General features: G+C 43.3%; 1 protein-coding gene across 7 annotated transcripts in view; it reads right to left on the bottom strand.

Moving 5' to 3' along the window:
• The window catches only part of PPFIBP1 (PPFIB scaffold protein 1), a 94,427-nt gene that overhangs the window by 8,698 nt on the left and 70,205 nt on the right, over nt 1-15,524 (bottom strand). For 4 of the 7 annotated variants that reach the window (XM_085324411.1, XM_085324413.1, XM_085324414.1 and 1 more), the window contains 11 exons: nt 14,675-14,805; nt 13,780-13,833; nt 12,675-12,735; nt 11,525-11,554; nt 10,618-10,789; nt 8,900-8,932; nt 6,387-6,528; nt 5,729-5,857; nt 4,934-5,084; nt 3,628-3,739; nt 3,367-3,455 (listed from right to left, as the gene is read on the bottom strand). In XM_085324411.1, the coding sequence (XP_085180537.1) occupies nt 3,367-3,455; nt 3,628-3,739; nt 4,934-5,084; nt 5,729-5,857; nt 6,387-6,528; nt 8,900-8,932; nt 10,618-10,789; nt 11,525-11,554; nt 12,675-12,735; nt 13,780-13,833; nt 14,675-14,805 (1,104 nt within the window). The remainder of the gene's footprint in view (nt 1-3,366; nt 3,456-3,627; nt 3,740-4,933; nt 5,085-5,728; nt 5,858-6,386; nt 6,529-8,899; nt 8,933-10,617; nt 10,790-11,524; nt 11,555-12,674; nt 12,736-13,779; nt 13,834-14,674; nt 14,806-15,524) is intronic. The other 3 variants (XM_085324412.1, XM_085324418.1, XM_085324417.1) reach the window with 1 other exon arrangement.

Below are 15,524 nucleotides of genomic sequence, written 5' to 3'. Positions count from 1 at the left end.
AGTCCAGACACGAAAAGCTTGTTGTAAGGAGGTGTCCACGATAGGCTTGGCTAGATGTTGCAGCTCATGCACAGCTGCTGCAGTTCCAAACAAAAGGAAAACACTATCCTGCACTGTAATAGCAGTTACATACAGTGAGATTTGCATTCTTGCAAAGTTACGCTCTTAAGCTATAATTCAATCCTAACTATGCCATTAAGTGTCTCAAAGTCCAATTCTTTGCTGGAGCAAGTTGGCTGACTCAGATGGATTTATGCATACTTATGTCAGTGTTAATCCAGCTCACTATGTTCTAGTATTACTTGTTACGAATATTTGTGTTATACATGTATTTTCTAGCAAGATTGCTCACTCAGACGTGTTCAAATTTCCATTCTAGCCAGACTCCCAGGACAATTTAGCAGCTCACTACAATGAACTTCTAGTTCATCTGTGTGCTTTCTACAAACTTCTGAGAGAATCCTCAAAATGTTGGTTGTCATTTCAGCTTTTAATTAACTTCAAACTGCACATCCAAAACCTGAGAAACTAACTGAAGCTTATAAACTGTAAGTCTTCTACAAAAAAAAAAAAAAAAAATCCCAGAAAATTTAGTGGAATTGTATTATTATTCCTTGTGTACTTCTAATTTTGTCTCTGTACCTCAGCCAAAATTAGAAGTCCTGAAAAAAAAAAAAAAAAAAGAAAGAAAATCTATTTTATTTTGCCAGAAGAAAAAAATTAAAACTAAATTCATCACTCAAACGTTTCACTGCTTTTGCTATCTTTATGACGAATCTATGATCAGAGTTTCTGTTTTAGGGCTTGCTATTTCAGTTTAAGTTGGGTAACTTGATATGATTTTWAAAAATATTTCTTTTACACTTTGCATACATCTGTATTTATAGTTGACTATGGACACTGAAAATCTTGTCACAGTCTGATGGTTAAACTCCTAAAAACACACGGAGAGATCTCAAATTACGGGGAAGCGAAACAAGAAAAGTATMTATTTAAAAGACAAAACCTTTGCCACACCTCTCTCCTCTGTCCACCTACTGCTTTCTTTTAATAAAGACTGACTGTTGAGTAATACAAAATCCCTTACGTTACAGCCTATACTGTGTCTTACCAGCACCCAACGCTCATGGAGTTAACACAGTGATAAAATTTCCCAATACAAGCCCAAGAGGCAGCTGGCATCAGATCACGAAGACTTAAGAAGCAGGAGAAAGGAACTGCCTCCCGCTTCGGTATCAGCRTCCAAACTCAAAATGCTGAAGGAAACGAATGCAAAAATACGCTACATAAGCAGCGAATCAGCATTTGACCAAAATGGACCCAACAACAAATCACGCCAGGCAGCTGAGGCAGTTCAGCCCTGGGAACCGTCTGCTGCTTTCCAAATCCATCGAGGCACCCGAAAGAGCCGGGAGAGGCCAAGCAGGACGGTTGAGACTTCAGCCGTACCTGCTGAGCGCCCTGCACGAACACACCTCAGTGGGGCAGATCGCCAACCGCTAATGATTTCGGTGGGAGCTGAGTAACTTTCTTCCCCACGGAGGAGCCGCAGAGCAGGAGCAGGAGTAGGAGTGACTGCAGTCCCCGCGCCAGACACGCTGTGCTCCCCAGCAGCGCCGTGCTCACGCCATGAGAGCTAAAATAGACCAACCCTAGGTGTCCTCCTGCTGCTAATGTAAAGACTATACAAAATACATGTGAACACAGAGTAAATGGCAACTTTTACTCTGCCCCTGCCACAGCTCATGAGAGAACAGAACTGCAATTGATTTTTTTTAATGTTATACAAAAGGAAATAATACTGACGATGCTCCGTTTGCATTTACTTCTCCAGAGAAGAACAAATGTCTTATCTCCTCTTAACGGAGATCTTACCAGCCCTTAAACAAACGAAACCTGCGGGGCTGGTTTCACCTGACAGGCAGTAAACTGGGGAGCTGATGCTGGTGTTTTACATTTTGAAATACACTACGTAAACGCTATCAAATGTGGCCTGTTTTCAAACAAGTTGGCACTTAAAACTGCAGTTCCCTTCAGAGCAAATTGCTTGGGTTCTCTCACCCTAAGCATGATATATTATGAATATATTAGACTGAACATTTGCTCACTGAAGAAAAGAAAAAACTCCACCTACTTCTGTTAATTAAGAACAACTCAAACAGCAAAGGCCCAKCTCTTCAAAAGAGGGCTGCACAAGCTGCGCCCCCAGAATCCGCACACCTCCGTGCGCCTACAAATGCTGTCCGAGCAGCTCAGATACTCCCTCGCACAGCTGTTACGCACCGGACGGCCTATTTCTGGGCTTATGCTTATTATGTTTGCTTTCTCACCTTAAGATACTGTCTTTAAAACTGTAAAGAACAGAAAACACTTGCAGGTGAGTAGTACTATCAGGACTTCTCTTCTCTATAGGTTGCAGCTATCAGCATAACAYGGGACGCCTGCAAAAGCAAGTAAGAATAAGCTCCAACTTTAGCTTCCTCTCAGGAGAGCGGGAGCAAAATCCACAGGTGCAGAAGGCGAGCACAGCGCACTTCTACGCTCCCTTTCAAAAACTTTCAAAACAGGCCCAAAGTGACGCCCRGATGTTTTGCTGGTCTCGGCACAGGTGTAAACTTTCTTCTTTATGAAGCTACAAGCCAGACCGCCATGAGCCAACTGACAGGCTCCTCACTGAAACCGGGCCCTGTAAGGCACCCATCYGGTGCTGCTTTCCTCAGAGGCATCTGAAAACAGCTGTTTGAGAAGTGAGAGCTGCCCGAACAGCCAGACACCCCCTCCTCCGCTCGCTCACAGCCTTTCCCACACAGGACGCTTGTCGGGCCACCTGGTCGGGTCGGTGGCCACTACCACAGGAGAGATGAGAGGAGGAGGGTTGGTGATGGCACCTGGGAGCCGTGCCTACGTCCCCAGCTGGCCGTCTTGGTGGGTCAGCATCCGCCCGGTCCTCTCTTCTCACTGACACCTCAGCAGCAGCCACCTGCCCTTACGGCAGGGGCAGGAGGACGGGTTTGGGGCTCTGCCTGCCCCTGGGGAAGGCTCATACACAGAAGGATCGGCCGAGGGGAGGTGAAGGCAGGAAGGAGAGAAGGCTGTTGCAGAGGTGCATGGTAGGGCAGGGTTACCTGTGTTGTGGGGTGAAAAAAAAGGCTCCAGCCATGGCGCCAAGGAGGAAGCTGGAGGTTGGGGTAGGGAGAGAGGAGGGTGTTAAACGAACTGAATATCCATGCAGCCAGAACGACACACTCTGAAAGCAGGGCTCTCTYGTCTCACCTGGACTTCAGCGAGGTCTGCCAGCGCGCATTAAAATGGTGTGGAAGTGCAAATACAAAGATGATGTCAGGAAAAGAAAAGCCATTTACTCACCACGCTCATGTAATGGAGCATTCGGCCGTCCACCTTTCCTTCATCAAACTGAGTCTTATACTGGGGGAGTCCAATGTCATCCAGCCATCCTAAGGGAGACACAGCCACCRGCGTCAGCGTGCCTCAGCACCTCTAGGTTAAGGACAGCCATGCAGCTAGCTGCCCAGCACCAGTCAGCGTTATTCCCACTCTCTGAGCCCCAAAGCACCCRTGAGTAACCCTTATCAAAAGCTGCTGCAGCAGCACGTAATAAAGTCTTACTGGTAACCCAGTGGTAATCCAATTTTCCATGATTGTTTTCCTCTTCAGATCCTAGTGCCTGGAGAGCAAGCTGAAGTTTCTTCCGATGCAGCGGGTGCTTTATCCCAAGCTCCTGTGAAAGTGAAGAAAGCAGAAAAGTTAGAGGCAACACTGTAATTTATTTCTCCCTTTGTTACATATGAACTGCCTATGGGATACAGAGAGTCAACCAGTGCACTGCATTCACTGGGGACTTGGCAGGCGTATTTCTTATTTGCTGAGTACCAGCATCATCTTGGCATACGTTCAGCACCACTGAAAGGCCTGTTCACTGTGATGGATTTAGGTTCTTTAAAAGAGTTTGAAAATGCTGGCCATGGTATTCTCACACCAGGTTAAAAAAATAAAACAAAACATGTCAGTATTCAGAAAAATATTTGTCAGGATTATTTATTTCCCAGAGCATATAAAAGGGCTACCAATTAATTTATTAAATGCTTCCAAATACCTAAGACTTTTCTGAGTTTAGCTCCAAGTGCAGCTATCCCAGGTTCTCCTCAATCACATACATATTTTTATCAGCATTTGCTATTTAATATTATCTCTGAGTATTATAAAACACTATGTCCACATCACACTTCCCTTGTTTTTGTTATAATATAATGACCACTTTGAATTAGCTCACTAACAAATTGACAAAACAGGCTTACTTTTTGGTGAGAACAGTAATTTCTTACAAGCTCAAAATTCAAATATTAGTGGATACTATAGATTCAAAGCAAAAATGGAATCAACTTTTTTTCTGTTTCTTATTACAGAAAACAATGTGTAAACAATTCTGTCATGATTTAAGACAGAGCCTTAATCATCCTATGTGTCACAACTCAAACCCTAATGCTTCTTTGTGTAAAACAGGCAGGAAACAGAACCAGACTGTGACAGCAACTTTTATATCTACCTTTACATATATATAAAATAACTGTACAAAGCACAAGCTCTAATGAATCTGGACTAAAAAGCCATATGACAAGGTATTCTCTTATTTGCACATTTTGAAAAAGTGGCATGAATGATTGAGGTGTCAATGTCTAGTGAAGTTAAATTACATATTTGTGATTATTAGTTTCACTACAAAGCACTACAGCTCTGTAAAATTTCAACTAAAAAGGAAATTGATTTTGCCTCACTACAGATTATACTATTTTAAAGACGCACCTTCAGGTACTTTTTTATATTTGCTGACTGCACTTTTACAGACATAATTTACATGCATAGAAATATTAAATTTATATGTTTAATTGAAAACAGTGTTTCCAGTATCTCTCACCTTTTCCAGATCCTGCTGAGAAGCCTGCAGAAGTGTTTGCCCAGAGAGTATCCAGTGTTTGCCATTACTCATGTAAGAGCCTAACCCTTGGTCCTGGAGCCAGTTGCAAACCTGCTCCTTTGTCCACTTTGCAAATGGCATGTCCAGCTCACTAAAGGAGATTTAATTAAAAGAAGATTGATAAATCCTGGGCCACAAGTCTATTCCTATATAGAATATCACAAATAAAACATAAGCTATTCATTTGTGGGCATTTTTGTGGAAGCTTGGACAATCTATGGGTGAGATGTTAGGTATCAGGTGAGCTTTGTGAGGCAGAGGATGTCTTTGCTCCTGAATCCTTAGCATCACAGGATCATTGCTCATCCCGTATCACTATTAGAATAAACCTGGTTTATTAATACTACCACAACAACCACCTAGTGTGGCTGAAACTCTGAAATAAGACTAATATTTTTACGGTAGCCTTCAAATTTCCCAAAGTGCATCAGAACTATCATGGACGAATGGTGCTATTGCTAAGAGAGGGCTCATACCTGGTCACCCGCAGCCTGACAGGCTTCACTTGGCAGCATGATCCCACCCATGGCCTCTCACCACCAAACCAGTCTCAACCCTGGGAAGACCACCCTTTTAACAGAGAAAAGAGCCTGGATCTGCCCATTTCATTTGCCAACAGAGGAGACATTTCATTCCGGCACTGTGTATCTCTGCTTGATGCAGCACAAAACCAGGGGGGCTGGGGAAGGCAAGCAGGAGCATGGACTGCAGGGCATCTTGCCCTGCTCATCTTACTTGTGTGACTGCCCCAGGTCGCGTGACCAGCCCAGCCGTGGCCCCGCTGTTGCTCTTGTCCCTCCTCTTTTGAACTCCGTCTCGGACATGTCGTCTGGGTTGAAAGTGGTGGACTGACTCCTTTTAAGTCTAAATTAAAGGGACAAAACGTATTCAYATTTGGCTAAGGAAGAGGTATACTTCTATCACTGCAAGCAATAAGGGCAAGACTTCCTGCGGTGTTAATAACCCTTCCTTCACCACCCACTGACCTGCTGCTAGCTCCCTTAAATACAGCAGAGGCTCTTGCAATAGTCGCTCCAACCCCAAAATATGCTTGCAACCAGCCTTGGAGTAAACCATGGAGCCACAAAACTATTTGCACCCTATCAGCAGCAATGACACTTATCTTAGTCTGTAGAAAACAAAGTGTAACAGCAGGCCGGAGGAGGGAAAAGAAAGATGAGAAGCTGAAACAGACTTAAGAGAAAGCGTACACAACAAAATGATGCAAGATACACCAGTGCCTCTGCTAAGCCCATGAACTCCTCCCTCAGAGGCTGCCCAGCAGCTTCCAGACAGGACCAGCTTAGACAGCCCCAGTTCTCTGCTGTGTTTCTTGTAAACCAGACTGAAGAGCTGTGTAAACCCCAGCCTGGGAGACTCATCTCTTACTTACTTTCCAAATAACTTCTTGATTCCTCTGGCCTTTTTCTTGGAATCCGGAGAAGGTGGTGTCACCTGCAAACTCTCCGTTTCTTTTGGTCGAGGGGGCAAACCAGCCAGATCCAAGTGATCTGCAGATCCCTTCTCTGTTTCAGCTATTAGAAAACAAAGCCCAGTCAGGACCTCCCTCTTCTGCAGGCTTTAGATATATTCCTGAATTCTGCAACGACTCTTGCTAGAATTATCGAGAACCACCGTGTTTAAGAAAATGGGGCACTGAAGGATGGGAAAATACAGGAGGAAAAAGATATATTTCTCTGTCATGGGCCTAACTGGCAACACTCCAAGGTAATGCTCTGCATTGATTAAGTGCCTTGCATTAAAGGTAGGCAAAAAAACCCTCACTTAATGAACCAATTAATGAATTAAATCCCTAGTTCACTTTCTCTTCCAGAAGTGTTCCTATAGCCATTTCCCAAATAGAGCTGAGGCACACAGAAGCCCGGGAACAAATCAATGGTGGGGCAGGGGGACAGAACCAAGAGACCCCAAAGCACAGAAAAATAATTCCCCTGAGGCATCTTTCCTAATAACCTGCAATATCTCTTAGGATCCCCACTCAGGAAATTCCAGCAACAAACAATTCTTCCCACCCCAAAACCAGGAGGGCCCTTCCTCCCTTGACTGTATTTTTTTTTGCAAATAGTGATATATTTTTTTCCTGGGCACAGAAACACCATGAAGTTTAGGCTCTGTCTTGGCTAAAATACCACTGATTTTCTCTTAGAAGTAGAGGGATGCACAGAGCACCTCTGCTTAGTGATGCTATGCATTACTACCTTGTCTCCTGTGAAAATAAATCTGAGGGCCCCGTCCTCAAGAGTGAAGCTGTCACAAGATTGTTTAGTAAAAGCTAAACTAACAAAGAAGAAAACTATTTAAAGACTATTTTAAAAAGCACTTAAAAAGAAAACTAAACAAATTGCAACATCTATTAGTCTACATAAGCAGAGATGTGCCAGCAAGTGCCAGATAGCTGAATAAAACTATTGCTTGCTAAGCAATAGTGACTACCATCTAGAGCACCAGCCTGCGCAGAGGAAGCAGCTGCAGCTGTACGGCAGCCTACAGCAGCCTGACGGGGAGGCCAGCCACCACTTTTACCATCCTTTAACCTAGCTCTGTGACCGGATAACCATCATTTGGTTTTGAAATGGACTCTTAAGACTTCCAGGAGCAAACCAGACAAGTTACGTGAGTCAAAACGGAGCACACATTGCTGGGACGTGGGTTCTCGGGCCACTCAGTGCTAAGGCAGCCACAATATGCCTTTAATGCCACCAAACCGCAAATGTTACAAGCCTATCTTCCAATTGGGCAAAGTTTCAATGCTCTGGCAAAAATACATCTGAGCATGGCCCAACTTCCTCCAAAGCTTCAGATGTTAAACCTTGATGCGAAGCGACATGGTCACATAACGAGATGATTTCTGGGCACTCTGGTTTGACTGCGGTTTGATAAGGGAATCCTGCTGGTGAGAGACAGCACTAATGTCAAATCTGGCTTTTGCATTTGTGGCTTGTGCTTTATCTAAATAAAGAAAAAGTGCTAGTTTTTTTWAAAAAAACACAAAAAACATAAAATGAACACATTTAAACAGCATTCTAGAGCGAGAATATCAGAATAAGGCTGAATGAATTAGTAGCAGAGATTTGCGGGTATTGCAATGTTTGTTCCCTGTACCTGGCTCCCCTCCATGCACCGACAAAATCCCATGGAACGACCAACACGCAAAAGGTGACTTGGGAACGTGAGCAGGCCGAGAGCATTTGGGTCTCTTGGCGGCAAGGGCCACGTCTCACCGGCTTGCCAACTGCCCYGGCTGACACAAATACACTTGCTTGCTAACACAGGACACCACAGGTCTTGCTCACCTTTATCAGAACCACCTGGCTCAAATCATGAGACTAGTTTTTATTGAATGTGTTTTTACACAAGTGGCTCCATTCCAACCTGTCCCAAACCTTGCTCAATCATTTATCAAATAAAAAGTATAACTACCTCTAGAAGATAAATCACAGATCCTTTCCCCCAGGAGCTCTCTTAAATAGAAACCTCACAAATACATCTCATTCCCTACTTTGCCACTCTTCCAGGGGCTCCTATCAACCTGAACTATCGGCACACCTCCACAGCGAGGAGAGCGCCGACGAGGGTTTACACGTATTTACACACCACTGGATGCTCAGTTGCTAACTTGGKCTGTGGGTGACTTTGTGCCAAAGGCATGTTAGTTCCTGCAAATTAACCCGCAATCTCTCGCATTAGTAGCGGTTGTTGAGACATGGTGCAGCCGACTTTTAGTAGAGGGCAGGCGTTACACGAAAATTTCTTTTARCGATGGATAAAAGCTTCAAGGCAGGATACTAATGTCTAGCTCTGTTTTAGAAGTGCATGGCCATAACCAGCTGTTAGCAGCAATCACAACACAGCGCTGGTACAGGCAGACATGCAGGATTACTGTACCTAAAGTAGGTGCACTCGCACTTCGACTGCGATCTTCAGATATCCAAATAACGCACATAACCACACGCAGCACAAGGGGAGAGAACACGCAGAGGGACAAGGTAAAACACATTTCAAAACTTCCGTCAGCAAAATACAAGACAAAAGGAGGGAGGCACAAGAGACACATGCGCCACACACAACACTGAGTTCACGCGGAGATTAGGATCATCAATTCACTGTTAAGCCATCTTTCATAAAAAAAGAAATGTTGGAGAGCTCTGCCATGGAGAAGGCAAAACAGCACCTTGGGCACTTCGGTACGGGGAGGTAACTTGCTCTGTGACAAACTCGGCACGGGACTCACATGGGTTCCCATGAGGTGGCAACTATCTTGACACCAGCTTTAYAGATGGAAGCACTGAAATCTGGGTAACATTTTCAAACACTTTTTCAAATTCACACAGCACAGCATCATGATCTGGATGGCTCATCTTCTAGCCCCTTGTGACAGCCACTACAACTCCRTTTTCAGTAGGTCAAATGAACTTTAAGAAGAAACAAGTGATTACACAAAAGCATGTAAGAAATAAACCCTAAAGTCAACTCCTCAGAGTAGACTATACATCTATTCCAAGTAAGCTCGTGAGTTTTTGCGTTATGCATCACAGGAAAATATGGGCAGTGTAAACTAACGTATTTGTGGGAACGCTATCTCTTTTGAACAAAGACTTGGAATTATCTTTGAGTAAGGAGGAGCAGGAGACTCTTCCGGTCAGCACAGCAGAAGCTAATCCCACTTAGGCTTCTGACAGACAGATCTAATTTCCTAAATCTTTTCCAAGGGAAAGCCAAAAACTTTAGATGAATGGCTGCAGATCTGATGCGCAGACTCATGTGGTGCTTGAGCTGGAAGAGTGGAAAGACTATTACCGGAGAGCAGCTAATGCAGGTAGGATTTCATCTGGTGGTAACACCCACTTCTGCATTAAGCAGAACATACTGTTTCATAGAATCACAGAATGGGTTAGGTTGGAAGGGACCTCTGGAGATCATCTAGTCCAATCCCCCTGCTCAAGCAGGGTCACCTAGAGCATGTTAGACAGGGTTGCATCCAGGCGGGCCTTGAATATCTCCAGAGAAGCAGACTCCACAAATTATTTGTCATGTGCAAATATCATCCAACAACAAGATCAAAATGAAAATCCCTCCATCAGAAGTCCAGAAGTCAACATACGCTTGAATAACTTGTCAATCCCGTTCCTGTTGTCACAGCCTCTTTTGCAGGGCTGCTTAAAAACACATAGAAAAATAAAGAGGAATACAGAGTGCAGCTGCCTCATTTCTGTGCATCTGAAAATCTTATGAAAGATAAATTGACGATGGAGGCAGAAAAGAAAAAAAAGTCAAATAAAAAAACAAAAATCCATGTGTGAGCTAATGCCAAAAAACTAGCATTTCAAAACTGCAGCAATCCTTTACAAAGTCTCTGGGGAGAGAGCACAGCAGAAGCTGAACCAGATCCAATGAATACTTTAGTACATCTTTAGTACATCAGTGGAGTCTTTTTTCCTGTTTCTTCTACTGAGAAAAATGCCACCAAGGCCAACTTCGGTCTCACTGTGACTTTCTGCTTCTTAGGACAGCTAGATCCCTCATAAAAATAAACCCATGTTTCTCTGCTGTTAAGACTCTCGTTCACGAAACAAGGAAGCTGCATTCAGGAGCGAAATACCTACCCAGATTGGGAGCACTTGCAGTCCTCTTGTTATTTTTTATCTTGAAAAATCCTCGTCCAAACGAAGACCTGGCTTTACGGGTACCAAAGCTATCCTCATCTCCTGCACCACCATGACAAGGTGATCTTGGAGGCAGGGTCCCAAATTTACTACCTTCCACAGGAGGTTTGACCTGCGGAGTCAGGGAAACAAACATTAGGAATTCATGACGAGGGCATCACGAAAGGCCTGTCGAGAGAGACTGCAAAGCGACTGCTGAAGGACGATCCGGAGAGTCACCCCCATTTGGTAGTGCAATAAAAAACAACACAGAAGCCATAAAAGATAAAATCAACAAGATCTTCATTTAACTACCTTAAGGACTCACAATTACTATTACTAGCTGCTAAGAGTGTCCTGCCCTCTTTCAGACGTTCCCTAGTTTCTGAAAGTCTGGCAATAAAATCGGTCTGCCAACAGGCAATAATTATTGCAGGCAAACTATGGCAATACAAACTTGCCTGTAACTATCGTGTAATGACAGACCTTTGAAGAATATAGTTATTAGTCACAGAAAACAATTTGAAATGCAGAGGTTTACAAGAGATACTAATCAAAGGTAATTACAGAGTCAATAAAATACTTAAGGGTTAGCTTTGCTAATTATATAGTGGTAAAACATGCCAGGGAAACAGTAGCTTGGAGGGCAATTTCATCTCTAACCAGACTGAAAGATAAGCCACGAGTGAGAAGGCAGGAATGCGTAAGACACCATAAACCTGATGCGGAAATGATGGTGACACTCTTGGCATATTCCTCACTATCTTGTTTGCAGGTCTGCTGCTCCCCCTTTGCAACTGAATGCGGCAAGTTCACAGAAGGGGAAGGGAGGCTTTCAAGGCACCCTGGCTGCCTGCGCACACCTTACCTCTGCTGGCTTCGGCGCTGGGTCCTTGTCCTGTTTGGGATRGATTAAGAAAGGCATTTTAAAAGCTTATAGTTTAACAGTTTATAGGCAGTAATTCGATTCACTATGGTTGCCCTGAGTTGAGCTCTGACTGAAACACCCTTCGCTGTGTGTTTTCTCCCCGCAAAAGAAATCTCTTTGGAGCTATATTTCACACAGATTAATTCTTGCTTTCTTTGAGGCCAGTGAGCTGACATGAAAATAGGTTTTGCTTTGGCTTACTTACTTTGTAAAGGATTAGCCATGCACGTAATTAGCTACATGCACTCTGATAAAAGGAAATAATGGGTATGGTCGGCTGAAGGGACCCAAAGCAGAAGGSTAGATAAAACATCCACAACCTCCACACTATGGCTGTGTAAATAAACAAAGAAAAAAACCTCCTCGATCCTGCCCTTCCTGCACAGTCAAGCGCAGCTCAGCAGCTTGGGTATCAGGTGGAGCATTTAGGAGCTTTTAGCATTTCACTCTGACAAAAAGGAGCACAGGAATTACCCTGACTTGATGACACAGGCAAACTGCTTTGGGTCATTTCAGAAGAGACTTAAGTTGAAACTATCACCAAAAATAGAAAGGCTCAGTATTTTGTTCCAAACACCTAAGACATACATAGTCAACCCGGGCTATATTCTTATAACGAACTGATTGCGTGGCCTTCGAAAATTGTTAAACATAGACAAGAAGTGCTAGGAGGACTTATTCTCTTCTCATTTTAAATCAGAGAAGTGTATCAACTCAAAGATAAAAAACCCACTTCATTATCTGAGGAAAACACAGCATAAGAGTCTTGGGTGAACACCTCATGCAAAAAAAAAAGTCTAAAGAAGGACAGATTTTCTTCTTTAATAATATCTGGAAGATCTCACATGTCTGGGACTGCTGCTGACAGGTGACGTGAGGAGCCCCAATCCAGCTCAAAACTACTYGGAGGAAGGCACCGGCCAGCTGTGGGGAAGCCGTGGTACCGTCCGAGCAGCTGGAGCCACGCGGCGCCGGCCCGCCAGCTGCGGGGAGATGCCCATGGGCTGCTCATTCGGGAGCCCGAGGGCTCGGTGCCACGCCAGAGAGAGTATTTTTAAGCGAAAGGAAGGAAGTAACTGCCCGAACTAACCGCTTCCGATGCCTCCTTCTTCAGGCTGCTCAGGCTGCCGGACTTGTGCAGGGAGGAGCTTCTGAAACAACGGCGTAAAGAACAAACTGAGCGGCCCGGGATGCGATTCGCTAAGATAAATACACGCTGCTAAGAGCCAGCTTTGCAAAAAGCATTACAACGCATGGTGTGAGGGGCACCGTTCAAAAGCAAAGACGTTCCGAGTTAAGGCARTCAGCACACTGCTAAGAGCCCGCACAATTTTATGAGATGTTGTATGAGGAACTTGTACATCGTAATTACTGATGTTAACATTGCGCTGCCATGATGCCTACCCTGGGTATTTTTGGCTTCTTACTTAARAGTTGTATTTTCAGAAGGATAAGGAGAAATTACACATGCAAAAAGAAGCAGTACCAAAAAAAAAGTTATGAAAAAAGTATTTTTAGCAACAAGTTTCTGACTAATTTAATCCTTAAAGAATCCAGGCCTAGTAAGTAAAGCAGGTGTATTTTAGTATCTTATCTTCAGTTCCACTTTCGGCAGCAAAACTTTCACAAAGTTACCTATCTTTATAGCAGCACAGGGAGCAGCATTTGGCTTCTCGCATACTCTCATGGCACTAAGTTGCTCAAAATAAAAGCAGCAGCTCGGTCTTACGCCGAGCATCAGACAAACTCTGTTGACTTAGGTCTCTTATTAACAAATCACTTGGACTCAAGTTGAAGTTCAGAAATAGCCCTGCTGATTTCCCTGGGCGATAAGGCTACGTGGCACAGGTTACAATTATTTTCTCGCTGTAGTCAGCTCATTACCCTTCCCCCACTGTCCAAAAGACCAAAATAAAATCACGTATATGGACCACAGAAAACTGTAAATTTGAAAGTCTACTGACATTCTGTAACTCACTTGGAGATGCTTCCTAATGTAAAAGGAATCTAGTGCACATGTGCACAGATGAAGCATTGGAAAATATCGGTCGTGAAAATACAGAACATTAGCAGAAAACCACTGTCTTGGCTGAGATTATTTCACACACTTACATGCATCTGTAAAAGAAGGGAGGGGGTGGTTTCAACAGTCATGGCACAATGTTTCCTAGCCATTTCTCGATTATAATACTTACACCGGGCTGTCACTCAGCTGAGTTTCTGGGGAGGAACCTGTTGATCTCCCTTCACTGCAAAAACATAAAACGTATCAAAAAAAAAGGCATTTGGAGATCCCTGACGTAGCAACCCTATCATCTCGGCCTGCTTTAAATCTCATTTCCACTTCAGCTGCTTCCTCACTAACACATATCCAACCTTCCCTTCTATGCTGACAGGTCTTGCAAAAGGTAAGAGACAGYGGTGAGCTCAAGTGCCCCCGGAAAGACATCTCACAATAAAAATCAATTAATTCTCACTAGTGAACTACTGAGCTAAAACCAACGAGGCACTACGGCATACGTAGGGTCTGAAGCAGCACCACAGTAAGCACCCACCCCAGCACCAGGGATATCCATTTCTCCTGTTTTTTTGGAACGGCTATTCAACTTCCTTCCCCCCCCACCCCAATCTGGTGGCAACTTGCATCAGATTTCTCAAAAATCTTTAGCAGCTGTGGGAAATCTCTGAATGCAAGTCGTTAGCAACGCATTTGCCTGAGCACAGTCAGCACCACCCCAGCCGCACGGAGATGATGCATACTTCCGTAAAAATGGTAATTGGGCGTCCTTCATTAAACTACATCTCGGATTTTCAGTCCTCCTGTTCATTACTCGTGAAGCAGCTGGTGTAGAATATGAGCGCTCCTACATGCAACTACAATCAAACTAATGCTTCCTCACCAAAAAATATGTATTTTTAATCAATGCATTTGATGAACATACAGTTTAGTTCAGTACAGCCACTCAAACAAAAAAGTCTTCACTAACTGAGTTAATGACTGGACAGTACGTTAATTAACAGATCCCTGTTCCCACTGAACTTCAGAAATTTTTGGTTTTGCAGTTGAAAAWTTCATGGAAACAATAATACCTCATTTCACTCGTAGCTTCTGGTCTAGGCTGTGTTTTTACTTTCTCTGCAACAGTTTCTGAGCTCTTAGATGTTGGTGAAAAAGAAGGGATTGAAACCTGTAAAATACTGGTGTGGATCTGTAAAGAATTCTAAAAAAGAAAACCAAAGAATATATATTACACTGAAATGAGCTGAAATTAAGGAGTCATAAATGGAAATAAGAACAGCAGATGCACTATGAAAAGAAAGGTCTGAATTAAAAAAAAAATAATTATTATTTTATAATTATAATTAATAATTATTTAATTTAATTTAACTCATTGTGTGTGCAGGCTGCTTAGTTAAGTCAGTCAAGTCTCCATATTGACTGAGATCTCCAACAGAAGAAATCTGTAGTTCAATTACTGGAAAATGTTATTGTAAAAATCAAAGATTGGATCACAACACACTGCATGGATGTAATGATGATTGTGTCCTCTCAAATATTTGACAGGACATATTACTCAGTTGGTYAGAGCGTGGTGCTGCTAATGCCAAGGTCGTGGGTTCAATCCCTGTATAGGCTATGCTGAGGGTTGGACTAGATGATCTCCAGAGGTCCCTTCCAACCTTGCCATTCTATGATTCTATGATTAAACCAATCCTAAGATGTTTACTTCAAATTCCAAAAAATCTGGGAAAATACGCATATCTTAATCAGATATCCTAATATCCAGATTTCATATCCTAGAGGAACTGTGCTTGATACGAAATGAACTTTAAACCCATTCTCATGGCAAATACATCTTTTTGTTCTCTTGATCTCATTTGATGATTAAGAAAAATGMATTCATCTGAATTCAAAAGAAACTCCTCAGCAGCTTTCACA

The sequence above is a fragment of the Rhea americana genome, unplaced genomic scaffold (genome assembly GCF_003343005.1).
Source record: "Rhea americana isolate MKP2758 unplaced genomic scaffold, rheAme1 scaffold_91, whole genome shotgun sequence".
NCBI lineage: Eukaryota > Metazoa > Chordata > Aves > Rheiformes > Rheidae > Rhea > Rhea americana.
This window is presented reverse-complemented; position numbering and strand designations above follow the sequence as displayed.